This window comes from Chlorocebus sabaeus, chromosome 18 (genome assembly GCF_047675955.1).
Source record: "Chlorocebus sabaeus isolate Y175 chromosome 18, mChlSab1.0.hap1, whole genome shotgun sequence".
NCBI classification, from domain to species: Eukaryota; Metazoa; Chordata; class Mammalia; order Primates; family Cercopithecidae; genus Chlorocebus; species Chlorocebus sabaeus.
The window spans coordinates 588,517-611,464 of NC_132921.1; the positions used below are offsets into that span (position 1 = coordinate 588,517).

General features: G+C 42.2%; 1 protein-coding gene across 5 annotated transcripts in view; it reads right to left on the minus strand.

The window, feature by feature from the left end:
- Positions 1–1,556: 1,556 nt before the first annotated feature.
- The window catches only part of ADNP2 (ADNP homeobox 2), a 28,455-nt gene continuing 7,063 nt past the window's right edge, over positions 1,557–22,948 (minus strand). For 3 of the 5 annotated variants that reach the window (XM_008013690.3, XM_008013692.3, XM_073006224.1), the window contains exons 2-4: positions 21,580–21,700; positions 8,780–8,869; positions 1,557–6,301 (exon numbers count right to left, since the gene is read on the minus strand). In XM_008013690.3, the coding sequence (XP_008011881.1) occupies positions 3,122–6,301; positions 8,780–8,869; positions 21,580–21,687 (3,378 nt within the window). In that variant the 5' untranslated portion in view covers positions 21,688–21,700 and the 3' untranslated portion in view covers positions 1,557–3,121. Of the gene's footprint in view, positions 6,302–8,779; positions 8,870–21,579; positions 21,701–22,454; positions 22,575–22,948 lie in introns of those variants that run through there. The other 2 variants (XM_073006225.1, XM_008013693.3) reach the window with 2 other exon arrangements.

Consider the following 22,948-nt stretch of genomic DNA (forward strand, 5'->3'; position numbering starts at 1 on the left):
CTGGTGGCTCATGCCTGTAATCCCAGCACTTGGGGAGGCTGGGAGGTGGCAGCATGGCTTGAGGCCAAAAGTTCAAGTCCAGCCTGGGCGACACAGCAAAGCTCCATCACTACAAAAACTGTTTAAAATAATCTGGGAATGGTGGGTAGGCACCTCAGCTACTTAGGAAGCTGAGGCAAGTGGACAGCTTGAGCTCAGGAGTTCGAGACTGCAGGGAGCTCTGATCATACCACTGTATCCCAGCACAGGCACCAGTGCAAGATTCTGTCTACAATAAAAAATTTTAGGCCAGGTGTGGTAGCTCACGCCTATAATCCCCACACTTTGGGAGGCTTGGGAGGCCTAGGCAGGCATATCATGAGGTCAGGAGTTAATGACCAGCCTGGCCAACATGGTGAAACCCCGTCTCTACAAAAACACAAAAATTGGCCAGGCGTGGTAGCATGCGCCTATAATCCCAGCTACTCGGGAGGCTGAGGGGGAAGAATCGCTTGAACCCAGGAGGCAGAGGCTGCAGTGAGCCGAGATCGTGCCATTGCACTCCAGCCTGGGCAAAAGAGCGAGACTCTGTCTCAAAAAAAAAAAAAAAAAAAAAAAAGTATGAAAAGAGCAACAAAATTCAGAGAAGCTAAAATAGTATGCTATATTTAAATGTAGCTGAACCTGAATAGATTTCAAGTGTGTAGTATTTTTAAAGCTGCTGCTACATAGGTAGATTAAATATTTTAAAGTACACAACTTTTTGTATTGAAAAAACTCCTTCCTTCTAAATTTAATAAGTTTAAACTTTGTTCACAACTATTAATCTGTTATTTTTCATTTTTAAACAAATTTCTTACATTTGCAAGAACTCCCACATATGCTTTTTGAAGCTCAGCTTCTATCAAATTTTAATCTCTAATCCTAAAAAATTAGTAACCAGTAACTAGCATAACATTAAAGACTCAGCATGAACAGTTCTACCACAGCTAACTGCACCAAGAAATCAGAGCTCTTTTACCAGGATTCTGACAAGGAGATTCTGCTCTGCCAGGGACCACCTGGCAATGACAGTTTTGGTGGCCACAATGGGGAGCAGGTAGGGACATGCGTGCAACTAGTGTCTAATGACACTGCTCAACATCCTACAGTGACAGAATAGCCACCCACCACAAAGAATTACCTGACCCAAAACGTCAGCAGTGCTGAGGCTGGGAAACCCTAACGTACATGACAAAAGAAAGGTGAGGGTTAAACCACGGCAGACAGCAGCTGCCTCCTCATCAGCACCTCCTCCACATTGACCCTGAACGACAGCCCCAGCGAAGGAAACTTCACAGCACCGACACCCCAGTTACCTTCTTTGGCACTTTCCGGGCTACCAATATAGAATCATCAGGAATCTCTAGTCACACCTATTTTGTGACCTCAGTAATTAGGCCTTTTGGATTATGTTCTTATTTTCACACAAATGACAAGTAAGGTTTTTCAGAAAATAAATGTGGTATCTATTCCCATACTGAGGTTATTCCTATGATTCGCAATGTTTTAACTTTTAAAAGAATTAAACAGTTCTATTTACAGCGGTGTAACAAATTTTAATTCAAAATAGACACTCTGAAAACAATAGGTAAAAAAAAAAATAAAGTTTAACAAGCTCTCTTTGAATTTACAACAGAGTACACCAACAATCACAAACCAGTTTCACAACTGCCTCAAATATGCACATTATAGCAATTACATGCAAGTATTATATTTTTTAAAATCCACATAGTAACATTGTATCTCTTAGAGGCTGTCACATCCTCCAAATATTTCTACCTAAAGATAGAGTGAACAGGCTCCTCTGCTGGGTACCACCAGAAATACGACTCACCATCTCAACTGGCTGGTCTCCATGACTGGTTGTGGTGCTTTAAGTTTTTTTTAATATTGTGTGGGGAAAAAAACGAGGTTTAACATCCACAGGACAGTGACAACAATGGAGATTCTTTAACAATATGCCATCCCATCCACCCGGAAACAGCTTCCAGCCGAAACCAGCTAGAGAAAAGCCCATTTCCCCACTAAACATGACCTTCAGAAAATGTGGTCAAAGACTTACTGTACCAACCATGGAGACTTAAATCTCAGTCTGCAAACTTCACCGTGTCCCCTGAAAACCTGTGCTGAAATTTAAGTTAGTATCCACACTCAGGGGCAATAATCTTATTCCTGAGTATCATAGTCCTTCCCTTTCACTAGTTTATGAGTAGTTAGGTTAGGAGAAGAGTTTTGGGGTGCATTTTTTCAATGTTTATTCTAAAGGCACTAAAAATTTATTGTTTTACCTCTGAATGGAGAAATGACTTAGCATATCAAAAGAAAGGGAAAATCTACACTGAAAAATATTTCTGCATCTACAGAATAAATTTATTTGTAAAATAACTCTTGATTTATGAGCTACATACCAGCATACCAGATATCAGATTCAGTCTACTTTTAACAAATAAAAACATTTGATTTTCTATGAGTTATGGGTTAAAAAAAAAAAAAAAAAAAAAAAAGCCATTAGGACAAACCTAAAAAAATGCAGATCAAAATTATAACCTATAAGCAAAGATCTAAGATCTTACAAATAAATCAGCGTAAGTTAATGCACTGCATCCTCAAGGAGCCTTATACATACATCACAGGGATTTGTACCCACATCTCCGAACACTCACTGTACCATCCGCTGCTGCAGGGAAAGCTGAAGGAAATCGATGCTTCCTCTCGCAGTTAAATCAAGTATTCTGAAAAAGGCTGAAATGTCCTTAAACGAAAAAGCAAATTATTTATAGATTTCAGTTTCTTATCATACGATACTGACACTACTGGGAAAACAAGGCGTGCATGAAATATCAAAAGATTTCATTTACATGACAGAGAAAAAAACCTGAAAACAATTGTTACAAATCAAACTGCAGGAAACAATAGATGTGAAATAACAACTGGCTTCCTGGTAACAGGGGTCTCTCCAGCACCTGAAGTAACTCTGCAGAGCAGCACAGCGACCACTGAGGTGGATTCACCAACACAGTGAGGAAAACACTGTGAAATTTCAACCGAAAAAATCTATCTACTACTTTAGAGTTACTTTTTTTTTTCTTTTTTACAAGTTTTATGGTTCATATTCAAAGTTCAATCTATGTTTCACATTTTTAAGTTCAGACATATCAAAGCCTAAAAGTACAGAAGGCTTGTGATTTTTTATTGCTTTCATGCAAATATACCTTCTTTTTCCAAAAAATGAAGCCACATCAATTTTCCACACCCAAAAGAGTGAGGATAACAATTCTATTTCCTTTTTACTAGGATATGGTTTCTTGTGGAAATAATCTTTAAGAAACTGCTTCTTTTCTTCGTAAGAGCGGCCTTCGTATTTTTTAGGATCTAATGCTAAAATCTGAAGAGCCTCATCCTTGACAATAGGTCCCTCTGTTCTGCTTTCATTCCTTTGTCTTTTAAAAGGCACAACACTTGTAACCTTTTCCGGACCTGGGGCTGCATCGGCATTGAGGATGGGAGGCTGCTCCTCCCCACGCCGCTGGTCTTCGGCCCCTAAGTGGCCATCAGGCAGCTTTCTCTTAACAGAAAAACTGGAATCATGTATCACTTCACCGTTGACTAAAAGCAGTTCACTGTTCTGAATAAAATCTGGCTGGACTTGTAGGTCTGAGCTGCTGTCCTTAGGAGCGCTCCTGCAGCGCACCAAATGGACGGCGATGGCAGCCAAGGTCATGTTTCCAGTGTAGACCCCACAGCAGTGGATGCACTTAAAGGCGGGAGACTTCAGGACCGTGTGGACTGTGGGCATGATGTGGTGCCTCTCCTTCAAATGCAGCTCGTAGGCCTCCGTTGTCACAAACGGGCCAAAGCAAAAGGGGCAGGTGGACACTCGCTTGCCAGTGCTCCCAGGGGTGCCCTCGGCCTGAGGCCTCACCTTCACGTACACAGGCACCAGTGACTTAGAGTGTATCCCAGCCAGGATTGCCAAGTAGACTTCCCGCTCCCCAAGCTTCTCCTTTGGCAATATGGTAATGAAATCAAGGTGGGGAAAGAGCAGGTTGCCATTGGCATCGACATCTAATTGAAAACCTCTGTTGCTATAATCCATAGGCAACTTCTTCTTCCCCAGGTGCCTGTTCCTGCTGTGCTCTGAAAGACCTTTGATATCATGGAAGGTGCATGGACAGAACAAGCACCCCAAGCCATGCATCAGCAAGTGGTGTATAAGCTCCTCCTCAGACACCAAGCATTTACAAGACAGACATCGCACCGTTTTCTCTCTCATCCACTTTAGAAATGGTGCGCACGCTGCCAGTTTCTCAGGCTCAAGTTTCTCGCCAGACTTGGACTCGCTGTGCTTATGTGCTACCTCCATGTGGACCTGGTAGACGTTGGACGGAAAGAGCTCATTGCAGACGGGGCAGGTCTTCCACTGCTTGGCCTGTTTGAGCACCTGGTTTGTGTCTGCTGCAGAGGAGGAGGCCTGAACAAACACGCTCTGAGCAGCATTCACCAGCACTGGAGGAGAGGGCATGCCGGGCATGGAACCAGCCATCGGTGCAGCTGCACCTGATGGCAGGAGCTGGATGGGCATCTGGGGCGGAGCGACAGTCGCAAGGCCTCCGGGGGGAACCGGCAGAGTGACAGACACGGGGGCCAGCGTGTAGGTCGGAATCCCATTCACTTGTTTCCCTGTAGGGATGAGCTGTCTGAGAATAGAGCCTGATGTTAGGAAGGTGGTGTTCTGCGAAGCGCCGGGTCTCACTGGCTGGTTCACAGGCAGAATGTTGGTGCCCACAGTCTGGTTGAGTTGCAAGACCCCAGGCCTCACCGGCTGGCCCACAGGAAGAACTCCCGACACAACAGGCTGACTAAGCTGCAGAACCCCAGAATTCACACCCTGGTTTACAGGCACAACAGCCGAGGAGGAGACTGTCTGGTTGGGAGAAAGCAGCCCAGATGGGACCACCTGGCCTGCAGGGAGAACCCTCAGTGGGGCTGTCTGGCCAGGGGGAAGAACCCGTGACGGAGCTGTCTGGCCCACGGGGAGAACCCCTGACTGGACCATCTGGCCAGTAGGAAGAACCCCAGAAGTGGCTGTTTGCCCAGGGATAACCCCTGCAGGAGTCATCTGGCCTGCAGGAAGGACTCCAGACGGGACTGCCCGACTCACAGAAAGCACCCCTGGCGAGACAGCCTGCAGGACCCCGGGGGTGACAGAGGGACTCACAGGAAGAACCCCAGGCCCAACAGGTCTGTTTATGGGTCCCACAGGCTGGGTGAGGGGTAAAACCCCAGGGCGGACAGTCTGATTTATGGGGAGGACACTAGTTCCAACAGACTTATTGACAGGTCCGACTGGCTGACTCAAGGGCAACACAGGAGGATTCACAGACTGATGAAGTGGGACCCCACGAGAAAGAAAGACGGGCTGAGGTGCTGGGGGCTGCAGGGTGAGGCTGTTCTGGCCCACGGGCAGAGGGCTGGAGACCAGAGTCATGTGGGATTGGCCAGCAGCAGGCGGGGAATGAGTGAGGCTTCCAGGGGCACCCTGGGCCACAGTCACTGGTTGTCCTGTGGCTGGGCTCGGACTGTTCTGTGGCAAAGCAAGATGGAAGCAAGGAGGCGGCGCTGGAGCACTTGGAGCACTGCCGTTTGCTGGTGCAGCCAAATGTGCCGCTGGTTTTGGAGCAATGTGCGTTTGCTTCAAGAGTCCAGTCCTCTTAATATGTTCTGAAATCACAGATCTAAGCTTGTTCTCCAAATCTCTGTGTATGTCTGATGTCAAAATGTGATACATTAATGCATCCTGGCTGCTGGCATTGGCGTTGCACTTTTTACAGAAATATCTGTCAGGTGGTGGGATCTTCTCTATAGAAAGAGTATCGTTAGTTTTCGGTTGTTCATCCATTTCCTCAGTTCGCAGGCCAAAGTAGGAGTTAATTAAGTAGTGAAAATGGGCTACCAGCACATGCTTCTTCATGCTATAGTACAAAGTGTTTGAAAAGTTACATTTTAGACATGTGAAACTTATCACATCACTCCTAGATGATTTAGTTTCACCTAAAATATTCACTGTGTAGTTCTGAACTTTCCGGACAGGTGCATGGAACATTCTGAAGTGCCTTCCCACAACTTTGGGCTGAGATGCAAATACACAGTTTGGGCAAGGGATCACCAGCTCTTGGTCAATTTCATCTTCATGGTAACGATGTAAATGATTTTTGAATGAAGTAAGCACCTTTGTAGAGTATTTACAGAGGCCACAACAGTATGGCTTTGTTCGGTATCTCTGTTAAAAGAAAAGAAAGCCTTAAGCATAGCTGAATAAACTGTCAGATGCTAACCTTCCACAGTCCCTGAGGACTTCACCCCTTTTCTCTTAATGTGCTAGGCATTTAACCTGACTTAGTGTTTTCTAACCCAGGGGTTAGTAAGCTTTTTCTGTGAAGGGCCTGAGAATGCTTATGTTAGGATTGTGGACCATACAGTACAGTCTCTGTGGCAACTACTCAGCACTGCCATTGTTGTACAAAAGTCCCCAAAATAATGTGTAATTTATGTTCCAATAAAACTTTATTTACAAACACCAACTTGAATTTCATATACTTTTCACATGTCACAAAATAGTACTGTCATTTTTTTCTTAAGCATTTAAAAGCCTAACAACTGTTCCTAGCTCATGGGTCATGGCTAATTCATACACATCTAGGATTTGGCTCACACTCACGATTTGCTGACCCTTGTTCTAAGTCATCCACTAAAACCACAAATACACTTAGTCCTGTACTTTGAATTATTCACAGCATCAATTTTAAAAGCTTCACTAATTTTCTACAAGAGAAAGTATTTTCTCCCCCTCATCCCATTTCTCTTAATTCCAATGTTATTTTTGCTCCAAATTCTAAAACCTCTGGAATTTATCCACAACTAACTGAACTTTCAAACTGTTTTACTATCTTTCTACTTCCCCTATTTCTAGAGAAGGTAGGAGTCAAATGGACAGTGTCTGGCCCATGCAAGTACCCAAAAAACTATCTGATAAATAGTAAAGAAAGTGCAACTAAGCCTAAACTCACACTATGGATGACCCTAACATAAGGATAAGGCCACAGAACGCAACACTGACCATATGGAATTTCTATTTAAGGCACGTTTTGGGGAACTTAACAAGTTCGGGGCCTAAAAACACATTCATACAACAGGGTGCACTCTGTTCTAACATCCAGTAAGACTTGCTGGTTTGCAATAACTTGAGAGCACACTGAAATCTCTGGTCTCATGATACAGCCTTGAGAATCCAGAGCTGATGAACCACAAAACACCCGCTCCCCAGTTCCACAAACAAGGAAGCCAAGACCTAGCTTCATCTAAAGCCCCCGAGCTCACTGTGGCACTATCACAGTGATCAAGGGTTAATTCTCATCCTTTCCTAAATCTGTGTGCTCATTATCACTCACACTCACACACACACACACTTCCATTCTTCAGTTTTTTTTGTTTTTGTTTTTTTTTTTGGACAGAGTCTCACTCTGTCACTCAGGCTGGAGCACAGTGGCGTGATCTCAGCACACTGCAACCTACACCTCCCCGGTTCAAGCAATTCTCCTGCCTCAGCCTCCTGAGTAACTGGAGTTACATTATAAGATATTTTAAGAATTCAGATGAGAAAAATCAATGAGGCTTAAGATTTATGAAGTCAAGATCTGCTAAATGAGGCATCCTGTAGTAGCCACAAGCTGTGCTCAGGTGAAGGACAACTAAATCACAGTGGTTTCAAGGAATCTTGCATCTCATGGTAGAGAGGAGAGTGTCGGGTCACAGACTGAAAAACGGCACTCAAAGAAAGTGGGCTAACAAAAATTATCTTTACAGAAAATTCTGACAAAGCACAGCCTGAGCAACACAGTGAGACCCCACCTCTACAAAAAATAAAAATAAAAATAAATTAGCCGGGCATGGTGGCATGCACCTGTGGTCTCAGCTACTCAGGAGGTTGAAGTGGAAGGACACTTTGAACCAATGAGGTCAAGGCTGCAGTGAGCTAAGATTACGTCACTGGACTCCAGCCCAGGCAACAGTGACACCCTGTCGCCCAAAAAATAATAAAAATAAAAATAATTCTGACAACAACTAAATTACTGAAATATGTTAAAGCCCAAATTCCCAAGGCCAGCATGACTTTGACAACAGAAGCTGGTGAGAGGGTACAGCCAAGTCAAGTCTGGGATGAGCTGAGTTTGATACCGAAGAAGGTGCCAACAACTGGTGGCAGAAAAGGTGTCCCAGAAAACACTTGGATGAGAACTCAGCAGTATGGCTCATGTTTTAGCCTGAATTTGCTTAAAAGTTTGAGGTTTCTAATTACTTAAAATGTTCCTTGATTCAGAGGTCTACATTTTTATTTCAGTTTCTGAAACCAGGATGTACATTCACGGTATGCACTTAATGCAGTGGCATTTTGTTTTACTCAGAACAATTATTAAATCAAACGTCCTTCTTTCAGCAATGACATCTTATAATCAAGGACAAACGATAGTTTCACTGCATCACTGTATCAACTCTGCACACAGAAAACTCTCAGAGCATCAGTAACCCTGCCTCACCACACACTATACTTGGTTTCTTGCCACTTCTCTGAAAGGTTGCATTATTCCTCCTCCCCGTTCACTCACCAGCAACCCCAATACATGTGATGTTCTTTAGACCACATTTACATTCATTCCTCACTTTTGAGGAAACATGAAAAACAAATACAAAGAACACATACCACTCTCTTTCCAGAAGGTTCCCAGAGAGAAACATCTCCCCACGATGTGTTATGAAAGTATTTCTCTCCCGGATCAAAGCCTTTAAGGTCCTTTTAAAAAGGGAGAAAAAAAGAGAAAGAACAATATGTAAATTCGGAAGATAAAGAAATATTTAATTACAACCTGATGAGATTATAAGGCCGGGCACAGTGGCTCACGCTTGTAATCCCAGCACTTTGGGAGGCTGAGGAGGATGGATCACTTGAGGCCAGGAGGTCAAGACCAGCCTGGCCAACATGGCAAAACTCCACCTCTACTGAAAAATACAAAAATTAGCTGGGCGTGGTGACATACGCCTGTACTCCAAGCTACTCGGGAGGCTGAGGCAGGAGAACTGATTGAACCCGGGAAGTGGAGGTTGCAGTGAACCGCACTCAAGCTTGGGAGACAGAGCAGGGCACTGTCGAAAAAGAAAATAAAAAAGAGAGAGAGAGAAAGAGAGAGAGAAAGAGAAAGAGAGAGAGAGAAAGGGGGAGAGGGGAGGGAAGAGGGGAGAGAGAAAGAGAGAGAAAGAAAAGGAAGAAAAGGAAAGGGAAAAGGAAAAGGAAAAGGAAAATGAAAGGAAAGAACGAACCTGATGAGATTACTCGGTACTTTAGAAATCCACAGGGGAAGAGAGAAATGAAAGTGCAGTCACCCCTCGGTATGGGGACTGGTTCCACGACCACCTGGAGGCACCAAATCCAAGATTGCTCAAGCCTCTTATGTTAAATCATGCAGTTACTTGCACATATGTAACCTATGCACATCTTCCTACTCACCTTGTTTAGAGAACAATGACAAGAAAACAAGTCTGTACATGTTCAGTACAGATGCAACCATCCATTTTCTCCCCCAAATATTTTCAACCCACAGCTGGTTTAATCAACAGATGCAGAACCCCTGGATATAGACAGACTATAAAGCTCTCAGCAAGTTTTGATGGAGTACCCTTTAAATATGAGAACTGAGGAAAAGGTTGAAATAATCAAAGTCAAAATTACAGATTCATAAGAAATAAACAGAGGAGACCTCCCAACAAATAACTATCTACATCCTTTATACGTATGCAAAGCCTAAACGTAAGGATTCTAAAACCCATGTAGCTTCATGAGTACATATAAAGAAACAAAAAAGTACTTCAAAGTAAAAGAATCTTCATCTGGGTTGGTTCCAAGTCTTTGCTACTGTGAATAATGCCGCAATAAACATACGTGTGCATGTGTCTTTATAGTAGCATGATTTAGAACTCATCATTTATATTAGGTATTTCTCCTAATGCTATCCCTCTCCCATTCCCCCCACCCCACGACAGGCCCCAGCGTGTGATGTTCCCTGCTCTGTGTCCAAGTGATCTCATTGTTCCATTCCCACCTATGAGGGAGAACATGTGGTGTTTGGTTTTCTGTCCTTGCAATAGTTTGCTCAGAATGATGGTTTCCAGCTTCATCTATGTCCCTACAAAGGACATGACTCATCCCTTTTTATGGCTGCATAGTATTGGCACGTGTATGCATATGTAACAAACCTGCACGTTGTGCACATGTATCCTAGAACTTAAATCAAAAAAAAAAGAATCTTCATCTTGAACACACTCTTTTTAAACTATACCTTACTGCTATTGTTCAATCCATTTGTCTTAGGGAATGAAAGAAAAGTATTTTTATCTTACTCTTTAAATATTTTTCAAAGCAGTTAAAGATCTAGAACGTGTAGAGGGTTTTTTCCTCAGATGGAATCAATCATTTTTCACTCAAAAAGTTATACTTGCTAGAGAGAGAAAACTATGCAAAAGACCTATAGTGTAGACAACGGTGTCAGGAAAAACCTCACAATCAGCTGAAAGAGGCAGTAGCGTGAGAAACACAGTGCATACTGGAGACTCGCAGGGGCAGGTGAACATGGAGAGAAGAGGAGCACGTAGGTCCTAGAAAGGGGTCCAGAGGCCAGAAATGCATGAGCCGAGACCTCCCACAGGAGCAGCATCCTCAGAGCAGGGGTTCAACGGCTGACGTCCGAAGCCTGCTGGCAGCAGGTAGGGAAGGGAGGAAAGGCAGAAGGAAGGCCTCCACCTTGCATTCAGGTAAAACGGCCTAAGACAAAATAATTACAAGCTCCACAGAACAGGAAGCTACCTCATCCTTTTGTAGTTATCACTAATTCAACCCTCAAATATTTCCTTTTGGACTCTGGGGATCCAACCATGAATAAGACAAACGGGATCCCAACCTCAGAGAGTTTCACAGTCGAGAAACGCCGATATTCTGGAAAATGTTTCTTCACAAGAAAATACTGTCTTTCATGGGTGACAGGTGCTATGAATCATAACCGAGAAGTGGTAAAGGAGTGTAAAGCATAGAGCTCCAACTGTGTCTGCCTGACCCGAGCACGACATGGGCAGGGGCTGGGGTGGCTAAACATGACAGGGAGGGGACAGGAGAGAGAGAACAACAACAAGGCCTGGGGCAGAATCCAGATGCAGGGCAGAAGGTTTTAAATAACAATGTTTTAAAAAGTGAAAATCAGACACTAAGTGAGAAGGCACACAAGAAAAACATTTTCCATTTCTATCTAAAATTGTAAAGTCCATGTGGCCCAAGATTACTTTTCTTCTGAGTTGAAAGAAGTAAAAATCTACTCCTGTTTTGCTCTCAGCTACTTCCCAAAGCGTGTAGAAAGTGTAGTCATACAAAGCACTTTACCTGTGCAGCACAGCTCACTTGTTTAAAAGTGCAAACTGTATTAAGAAGTGAGCATAAAGAGGTATCAAGTCCATAATCGCATGGAGTGGACAGTCCTGTGAGGTAATAGTGCATTCAGAATTAGCTCACGACGCCAACTTCAGAACCTACAGAAAAGTACAAGTACAAATGCTCAAAAACAAATGAGACAAATGCTCAAAGAAGGGACCCACCCTCACAGGCCCTTTAGGGGAGGGGTCATGACAAGAGTACCAGGAGCACCTGGATGCTGTAACATTTGAGCATCAGAAAGACAAACGGCTGGAGAGACCCAAACACATGAAGTCACAGGAGAGCCACAGAAGTGCTCAAGAAAGAAAAAAAGGCATTTCACGAATCACCATTTGGAAAGGTTAACTAACTACTCACTTTGAAAAGTGACAGCTCAAAGGAAAGGATAAAACTATCCTGCCTTTCCCAGAGAAACCAAACAGTCCCAACTGCTAAGTAACAAGAGTTTACAGAAGAAAGTCTGCTAACAATCCACAAGTGACAGAATCAGAAAGACCTCACTCACAGCAAGTCCCCCAGTAAAACCACCATCTAGGACCAGGATTATCAACAGGTGTTATATGTATTACATTCCAGACCACAGAAAGAGTGTAACACACACAAAGACCAGACTGCCACCTACTGTAGTGAAGCAACAAAATATGACTGGGGTCCCTGAAGTGACACAAGCAGCACAGAACATCATATATATATTCTAGCCCAAAATGCTTAACTTGAATCAACTAGGCCTTTCAGTAGAAGTTCTCATTTAAAAGCAGCTCAGGGGACAGGGGACTAAGCTGAAACAACACTACAAGAAAGTACCAAACAGATCTGGAAGGAGGGGTATCTCTGCAGGACAAGAGGCTGGTCTGGCGAAGGGAAAGCACTGCGAACCCAACCACTAGATGTAACAGGGTCCACACGGTTTCTGGCTTACATAAACCGAGTGTAAAAAATGCTCTGGGGGTTGCATGCGGTGGCTCACACCTGTAATCCCAGCACTTTGGGAGGCTGAGGCGGGCGGATCATCTGAGGTAAGGAGTTCGAGACCAGCCTGGCCACATGGTGAAACCCCGTCTCTTAAAAATACAAAAACTAGCTGGGCATGGTGGTGGGTGCTCCTAATCCCAGCTACGCGGGAGGCTGAGGCAGGAGAACTGCTTGAACCCAGGAGACAGAGGTTGCAGTGAGCCGAGATTGCACCACTGCACTCCAGCCTGGGTGATAAGAGTGAAACTCCACCTCAAAACAAAAACAAACAAAAGTTCTGGGTAAAACTGAAGAAATCTGAGTATGGACTGTGTATTAAATAAGGTGAACATGTAATACATGACAAGACAGAAGAAAGTGAAAAAAGCAAGTGATAAAAGAGCTAATCAATACAATCTCATGGGAAGAACGACAACATACAGAAATAAACAGCTAAACAATACGATGTTAATGGTGGCAACTTCTGAATGACAGAAATGTGGCATTTTAAATTTCATTTTCTAATTAAAAACGGTTACCTGCATTTTCAAACATTCATACAGTATTATTTTTATAACAATGATTACTTTCAATATAAAAAACCACAGAAAAATAGTTAATACAATTACCTTTAACTCTACGATAGTATGTGGCTTATCAAGTCAATTCAGAACTAACAAGAAAAAGACAAGTTATAAAAAGATTTATTTTTATTTATTTATGTATTTATTTTGAGACAGAGTGTTGCTCTGTCGCCCAGGCTGCAGTGCAGTGGCACAATCTCGGCTCACTGCAGCCTCCACCTCCCGTGTTCAAGCAATTCTCCTGCCTGAGCCTCCCAACTAGCTAGGACTACAGGCACACGCCGCCATGCCCGGCTGCTTTTTGTATTTTCAGTAGAGATGGGGTTTCACCATGTTGGCCAGGCTGGTCTTGATCTCCTCACTTCGTGATCCACCCACCTCAGCCTCCCAAAGTGCTGGGGTTACAGGTATGAGTCACCACACCTGGCCAAGTTATTACAAAGATTTCTACTGAAAATTAGGTTATTTTCAGAACTATCTTAAAAGATGAAGTATACAACACGTGGGTCCTTTATTCTGATTCCAACAAAGAGCAAAAACATTTGAAACAAAGAGAAATAAGCATAAACACTAGGAAACACAAAGGAACTTTAAGTACATCTTAAAAACCAGCACACAAGAATCTAAGCCCAATTAAAAGATGCTGCTAGAGCAGCAGAAATGAATAAAGAAGGCTGGAATTAAGAAGAGCCCCACAGTAATTATGAAATCATTATCACCCAATAGAAACCAAGAATTCACTATTTCAAAATAGACAAAAGAAATAAGCCACTATCCCACCATATTGACCTTGTGATAAATTTGCACAGGGTCTCCTGAAGACTTTTTCTGAGCACTGATGCTCTCATGTGTGAGAAAACCAGTGGGACTTTTCCACTGGTTCGCTAGTGGGAACCACTGAAAGAAGAAAGTAAAACAACTGTCAAAATGCCAGAGTCCACCGGGAGAGGGGAATGACCCCTTAATACAGTGACGTGAGTCAAGCCCTCACAGCGAGGTCTGTCTCCACAGTCCCAGGCCGTCCAGACCCACTCTGGCAATGCTTAAAAATTCCAAGTGCCTTAAACATGTTCTAGAACAAAATCCAAATATATTTAAAGGAAACAACAAAATCCAGCACCCATAAAACACGATGTCCAGCATGTAGCCAAAAACTGCCAGTCAGAAAACAAAAAACAAAAACTGCCAGTCATACAAAGCAGCAGAAAAATATGACCCAACACCAGGAGAACAAGAAATTACAGAAAACATGAACGCAACGAGAGAAGTGAAAGACAGTGAAAGATGGATGGTAAACTGCACTTCCACGAACGAAAAATGCACTATCATGAAAAATACAACGCATGGGATTAAGAGCAGATTAGATGCTGCCAAAGACTGGTAAATCTGAAGACAAAGCAAGAGAAATACACACACACACACACACACACACAAACACACCTGAAAAAAACCCAACAACGGCATCAATGAGCTACGGGGCAGTATCAAGGAGCCTAATATACAGGAGTCCCCCCCTTATCGGCACAGCACATGTTCCAAGACCCCAGTGGATGCTGACACTGTGGACAGTGCCAAATGCTACATACACTACGTTTTTTTCCTACACAGACATGTCTACAATAAAATACAACTTACAAATTAGATTTGGTACAGGACATTGGTACAGGAAGGTATTAACAACAATAAAATAGAACAATTGTAATAATATACAGTAATAAAAGTTATGTGAATGTGGTCTCTCAAGGTATCTTACTGTACTGTGCTCACCCTTCTTGTGGTGATGAGATGACACGATGCCTGTGTGGCGCCTCACGTGACAAGATGAAGTGAGGTGAAAGGTAGAGCTCAGTGGTGCGATATCTCAACACACTACTCAGAATGTCATGGAACTTAAAATGTATGAATTATTTCTGGAATTTTCCATATAGTATTTTCAAACCATGGTTGACTGTGGAAAGCAAAACTGAGAAAACGGGGGAACTATTATATGTGTAATTGAGTATCAGGGACAAAGTGGGGAGGGGAAGAAAAACTAGTTGAAGAAATGACGCCACAAAATTTTCCAAATCTGATGAAAACTATAAACACACAAAATCGAGAAGCTCACCAGACTCCAAGCAAAAGAAACACAAAGAAAACCAAACCAAGGCACATTATAATCAAAGTATTAAAAATACAGAGAGGAATAAAGATGACAGAAAACATATTGTTGGAAAAAAAGCCAGCCAGAAGACAATAGAGTGAAATCTTTAAAATATTAAAAGGGAAAAAAACTAGAATTCCACACCTAGCAAAAATATCTTCCTTCCTAAAAGAAAGACAACTTTTTTTAGAGAGAAAGTATAGTGAGTTAATTAAGCACATCAGCACTACAAAATATGAAGTTCTTCAGGAGGCAGAGGAAATGCCTCGTGATGGAAATACACATCTACACAAAGGGATGAAGAGTATCATCAATGACATGTAGATCAATATAATTTTTTTCTTTTTTACCGTTTAAAATAAAAGTAACAACATATTGTAAGATTTCTAACATGTGGAAGAAAACAACAGAACAAAGGCTGGAAGAAGACATTACAGCACACTGCTCTAAGGTTCTAATACTACCGATGAAGTAGTAGGATATGAAGAAAGTCGGCGAAAGATGTATAGCTAATAAGTCAATAATAGAGATAAAATGGAATCATAAAAAATATTCAATCCAAAAGAAAGCAGAAAAAGAGTGAAAAATAAAGAACAGATGAGACAAGCAAAAAAACAAACACCAAGATGGGAGATTTAAAACCAACCATATCAATAATCACATTAAATAACAAGGACTGGCAAACTTCTTCTGTAAAGCACAGGTTAATAAATAGTTTAGGTTTTGCTGCCTATAGAGTCTCTGATACAATTACTCAATCCTGCCACACTGTGCACAAAAGCAGCCTTGGACAATATATTAAACTAATGAGAATAGCTATTCCAATAAACTTTTAATTAAAAAAAATTTTTTTGAGACAGGGTGTCACTCTGTTGCCCAAGCTGGAGTGCAGTGGTGTAATCATGACTTATTGCACCCTTGAACTCCTGGGCTCAAGGGATCCTCCCACTTAAGCCTCCAGAGTAGCTGAGACTACCAGGGCATACCACCACACCTAGCTATTTTTTTTTTTTTTTTTTTTAGAAGGAGTCTCGCTCTGTCACCCAGGCTGGAGTGCAGTGGCACATTCCCGGCTCACTGCAAGCTCCGCCTCCCAGGTTCACGCCATTCTCCTGCCTCAGCCTCCCAAGTAGCTGGGACTACAGGCGCCTGCCACCAAGCCCAGCTAATTTTTTGTACTTTTAGTAGAGATGTGGTTGCACCATGCTAGCCAGGATGGTCTCGATCTCCTGACCTCGTGATCCACCCGCCTCGGCCTCCCAAAGCACTGGGATTACAGGCGTGAGCCACCGCGCCCGGCCTATTTATTATTTTAAAGACAGTCTTGCTATGTTGTCCCAGCTGGTCTAAAACTCCTGGCCTCAAGCAGTCCTCCCATTTCAGCCTCCCAAAGTGCTGGGATTACCACTGCACCTGGCCCCAATAAACTGTATTTACAAAAACAGGCAGCAAGCCCAACTTGACCCATGGGCTATAGTTTGCCAATCCCTGGGTCTAGATACTCAAAAGGCACAGACTAACAGGTTGGGTAACAAAGCAAGACCAATTACATGCTGTCTATTAAAACTTTAAATATAAAGTCATTTTGGATTAAAGGTTTAAAAATAGAAAAATATGTGCCATGTATGATATTCTGAAATATACATTTGGTCTTCATCCCTATTTCCTGACATACAACTCCTAAAACCCTTGGAATCTCCTAAATCAGATTAACTTGTAGTTGGGCCTATATATTATGAAATTTTTGAAAATTCAAGCAATATAGTTTTTATAGAAAAATTACAAAATAGACACAAAACAAGAAAATAAGATTCACGAGTAAACCATTACCCTGAAATATTCAGAATTAACAGTTACGTTAATTTTTGTCTTTTTGTGTTCTAATGCGCCACTGCACTCCAGAATGGGCGACAGAGCAAGATTCCGTCTCAAAAAAAAAAAAAAAGAAACAGAGTATGTTCACAAATAGGAAGACAATGTTAAGATGTCAATAATCCCCAAAGTAATATAAAACACAATCCTTATCAAAGTTCCAACAGTCTTCTTTGCAGAAATGAAAAAGTCTATCCTCATATTCATATGAAATTACAAGGGGCCCCAAAAAGCCAGAACAATACTAAAATAAAGAATACAATTGGAAGACTCACATTTCCCAATTTCAAAACTTATTATAAAACTTACTATTTGTTTAAATCAAAACAGTATAAGGGCCGGGCACGGTGGCTCACGCCTGTAATCCCAGCACTTTGGGAGGCTGAGGTGGGTGGATCACTTGAGGTCGGGAGTTTGGGATCAGCCTGGCCAACGTGACAAAACCCCACCTCTACTAAAAATACAAAAATTAGCCGGGCGTGGTCGTAGGCACCTGTAATCTCAGCTACTTGGAAGGCTGAAGCAGGAGAATCATTTCTTGAACCTGGGAGGCGGAGGTTGCAGCGAGCCAAGATCGTGCCACTGCACCCCAGCCTGGGCGACAGAGCAAGACTCAGTCTCAAAGAGGAAAAAACAAAAACAGTATAGGATTGGTATAAGGACAGACATATAGATCAATGGAATAGAATAGTGAGTACGGAAATAAACCCATATATCCAGGACCAACTGATTTTTAATAAGGGTGCCAAGTCCATTCAATAGGGAACAAGCAGTCTCTTGAAGAAATGGTGCTGAAAAAACTGAATTTCTATCTACATGTAAGAGAACAACACCGGACTCCTACTTTACACAATATATAAGAATTAACTCAAAATAGACCAGCAACCTAACATGAGAACAACCACCACAAAACTCTTAGGAAAAACACAGGAGAACATCTTCATGACCGTGGACTTGGCAATGGACCCTCAGATACGACATAAAAACACCAACAACAAAAGAAAAAAACAGATAAATTGGACTTCATCAAAATTAACTTTTGTGCAACAAAAGATCCAATTAAGAAACAGGGAAAGAACCTGCCAATAGGCATTTTTCCAAAGAAGATATACACATGGTTTACAAGCACAGGAAAAAATGCTGAAACTCATTTGTGTCTATGAAAAGGCACATCAAAACCACCATGAGATTCCACTTTACACTATTAGGATGGCAAGTGAGGGAGGGAGAAAGGAAAAGGAAGAGGGACAGAAGGAAGGAAGCAGGAAGGGAGAAAGGAAGGGAAGGAAGAAAAAAATAAGTGCTGGTAATGATGTGAACAGATTTAATTCTTGTACACTTCTGGTAGGAATGTAAAATGGTACACTTTCACTGTGAAAAGTTTGGCAGTTCTTTGAAAAAGTAAACAATAACTGTATGACCCAGTAATTCCACTCCTAGGTATATACACCCGAAATAACTGAAAACAGTGACTCAAACAAATACTTGTGCACCAAGGTTCATTGCAGCATCATTCACAATAGCCAAAAGGTAGAATCAATCCAAATGTCCACCAACAGATCGAGACCATCCTGGCCAACATGGTGAAACCCCATCTCTACTAAAAAATACAAAAATTAGCTGGGTGTGGTCATGCGTGCCTGTAATCCCAGCTACTCAGGAGGCTGAGGCAGGAGAATCACTTGAACCAGGGAGTCAGAGATTGCAGTGAGTCAAGAGATCGCGCCACTGCACTCCAGCCTGGTGACAGAGTGAGACTCCATCTCAAAAAAACATAAATGAATAAAAGAAAATACTAGTCATGGGCCATGTGCAGTGGCTCACACATATATTAATCCCAGCATTTTGGGAGGCCAAGGCAAGCGGATCACTTCAGCCCAGCAGTTCGAGACTAGCCTGAGCAACATGGTGAAACCTTAACTTTATAAAAAATGCAAACAAAATGTACCCAGGTGTGCGGTGGTGCGCACCTATAGTGCCAGCTACTCAGAAAGCTGAGTTGTGAGGATGATCTGAGCCCAGGAAATCAAGGCTGCAGTGAGCCGTGATCGTACCACTGCACTCCAGCCTGGGTAAAAGAGCAAGACCCTGTCCAAAAAAAAAGAAAACAAAACAAAAGAAAAAAATATACCAGTGAGGGCCAGCTCCATGGGCATGTAACTAGCACAGCTGCACAAAGCCTGCACTCAAGGGATTTAATGCTCAGCGGTAACCATCATGAATTCTTAACAATTTATCTTTGAATTTGTGTTTTATATTATGAAAGTGAACTCTGCTGGGACATGGAGCATATGCCAAGGGCTTGGAGTCTCAGCTCACACATGGTCTGCCTCCTTTCCCCTTTCCAGGGTCAGGGCTGAAACTGCTCTCTGCCTTGCCCTCATCCCAAAGCCCACCTGGCCTCAACCTTCCTCCCAGTCCCCAACCCTGTGGCCACTCTCTCACTCACATCTTCCACCTAAGACCGTGCCAGGTTGTCAAGAGGTCCACATTCCACTGTAGCCCCAAGCAGGGGACTGGCACAGATTGGGGGTTGGGGGAGGTGGCTGAATGCCACACTTGCTGTGGCATCTCAGTGTGCAGCAAGGTGGCAAGCATCCCCGTCCTGCACTGGCAGCACCAAGGTACGTTTGGCAGGTAACTTGACAAGCGTCCCTCACCCATCCCAGATCCAATGTTAATTTCTGATCAGATGTTAATTTTTATTAAAAAAACAACTCTTGGCCAGGCGCGGTGGCTCACGCCTGTAATCCCAGCACTTTGGGAGGCCGAGGCGGGCAGATCACGAGGTCAGGAGATCAAGACCATCCTGGCTAACACAGTGAAACCCCATCTCTACTAAAACTACAAAAAACTAGCCGGGCGAGGTGGCAGGCGCCTGTAGTCCCAGCTACTCGGGAGGCTGAGGCAGGAGAATGGCGTGAACCCGGGAGGCGGAGCTTGCTGTGAGCCAAGATCCGGCCACTGCACTCCAGCCTGGGCGACAGAGCTAGACTCCGTCTCAAAAAAAAAAAAAAAAAAAAAAAAGAAACAAATGTGAATATATCCCATTTTTAAAAATCTATACATATATAACAATGTTAATTCTGGATATTTCAGGGTAATGGTTTACGCGTGAGTCTTACTGTCTTGTTTCTATGTCTGTTTTCTAATTTTTCTATAAAAAAACTTCTGTATTGCCTGAATTTTCAAAAATTTCATAATATATAGGCCCAACTACAAATAAAATTTTCTCCCCAAAATAGTTTTAATAATTCAACAGTTAATCTAACAGTTTTAAGCCATTCAAATCTCTTAATTTTCCCTTGTGAAGTACCATATCTGTCAGTTAATAAAGTCTTGGAAAGAAAAAGTAAACAGTTGTGAACAAATTCAGGTAAGTAAGCACATTCTTAGGCTAAGGAAGCAAAAGTTCATGAGTCATGTTCAGTTCTAGTCAAGTCAAAAACAAAGGACTCTAGGATGAGAAACTTTCATTGTTACTGATATGTTACCTAAAAAGAAAACAAACTTCCTAACAGAATTCCACCTTAAAAAACGGAATTGACATTAAAAGAAGACTAAAGAGACATGACAACCAAATACATATCTGATCCTAGACTAGATTTATTAATGAAGGGGAAACCAAGGCTATAAACGATTCGACAAAACAAAAATATCACTACCAATGACTACAAGGATATATATGAACTTTTTTATTTTTTTTTTTTAGACACAGTCTCACTCTGTCACCCAGGCTGGAGTGCAGTGGCGCTATCTCAGCTCACTGCAACTTCTGCCACCCAGGTTCAAGCAATTATTGTGCCTCAGCCTCCTGAGTAGCTGCGACTACAGACACCCGCCACCACATCCGGCTAATTTTTGTGTTTTCAGTAGAGACAGGGTTTCACCATGTTGGCCAGGCTGGCCTCGAACTCCTGACTTCAAGTGATCCACCCACCCCAGCCTCCCAAAGTGCTGAGATTACAGGCATGAGCCACCATGCCCGGCCAGGATATACAACAACTTTTATTTAACATTTTTTAAAACTATATATGCCAACTATATATTCTCAATGTTATAAGGACAGACAAAATTTTAGGAAAACTTTTCTGAAATCACATATACAACTACACAAATCAGGATTTTTTTAAAAACCCTATCATTTCATTCATGCATGCCCATTTGTTGATCGCTCTAACAATACTGGGAAATTAAGTTAGTTTTCTTTTGCTAAAATAACAAATAAATCACATTTCTCTCAAACATCAAAAACAACTAATGACTAGAAAAATCCCCTCCTTAAAGTAGCTTAAAAACCTGAACAGCTTAAATAGCTCACTTTATGTCATAAAGACATAAATAAGTACTAATGAGGCTTTCCCACAGTCATCTGAAGTATAATAGCAATTTCCATTTTGAGGAATCTCACCCAATTTTCGAAAACGCCAGTTCAAATCTCACCTCCATATTTCAATTGGCTGCTTATGTCCTCTTACCTTCAGTAACTCCTTGCAGCTGTCAAGCCCAATATCCACAAGAATACCTTTCACCTTTTTTCGCACCTTTCTGATGTTGTCAAGATTTTCCACAGGAATTTGAAACATTTTTGAAATTTTCCTTAAAAGGAAAGAAAACAAAACTGTAATAAGTACATGTATATAATACACAAAAATACATTTTTTGACAGGGTTGGTAAAACACTAGGATTAGAGTATAATTTTCAACAAATTGTTGCAGAACGAGTGAACATTCATATGCAAATGAATGAGGTGGACCTCTTCCTTACACCATATACAAAAATTAACTCAAAAGTAGATCACACCTATATGTAAGACCTAAAACTATAAAACGCTTACAAGAAAACATAAGCATAAACATTCACGACCTTAGATTCGTTAAGGAATTCCTAGATAGGACACCAAAAAGCACCAGTAATGAAAAAAAAAATAGGTATGATGGATTTTACCAAAATTAAAAATTTTTATGCTTCAAAGGACACCATCAAAAAAGCAAAAAACCCACAAAACGGGAGAAAATAGTTGCAAACCATATTTCTTTCTAATAAGGAACTTATATGCAGAATACAGATAACTCTTGTATCTCAATAATAAAAACACAGATAACCCAGTTTACAAATGGGCAAAGGATCCGAACAGACACTTCTCCAAAGAAAAATATCCATTAAGGTACATGAAAAGATGCTCAGGCAGGGGACAGTGGCTCACGCCTGTAATTCCAGCACCTTAGGAGGCTGAGGTAGGCATATCAGGCAGACTGTCTGAGCTCAGGAGTTGAAGACCAGCCAGGGCAACATGGTGAAACCCTGCCTCTACAAAAAATACAAAACGTAGCCAGGCATCCTGGTGCACACCTGTAGTCCCAGCTATCCAGGAGGCTGAGGGGAGAGGATCACCTGAGCCCAGGAGGTAAGGCTGCAATGAGTCTGATCATGCCACTATATTCCAGCCTGGTCAACAGAGTGAGACCCTGTCTTAAAACAAAAGAAAACAAAACAAAATGCTCAACATCATTAGCCATTTGGTGAAATGCAAATCAAAACCACAAAGAGATACAATGCCCACCAGGATACCCATAAAGAAAAAAAAAAAAGAAACGTGTTGGCAAGGACATGGAGAAACTGGAACTCTCATACATTCCTAACTGTAATGTAAACCAGTGCAGCCAGTCTTGGTGTGTGCCTGAAAACAGTCTGGCTGTCCCACAAAAGATTAAAAATATACGTAACATATGAACCAGCAATTCCACTCAAGAGAAATGAAAAGCATACATCCACACAAAAACTTACATAAGGATGTTCATGAAAACACTATTCAATCACCAAAATGTGTGAACAACCCAAATGCC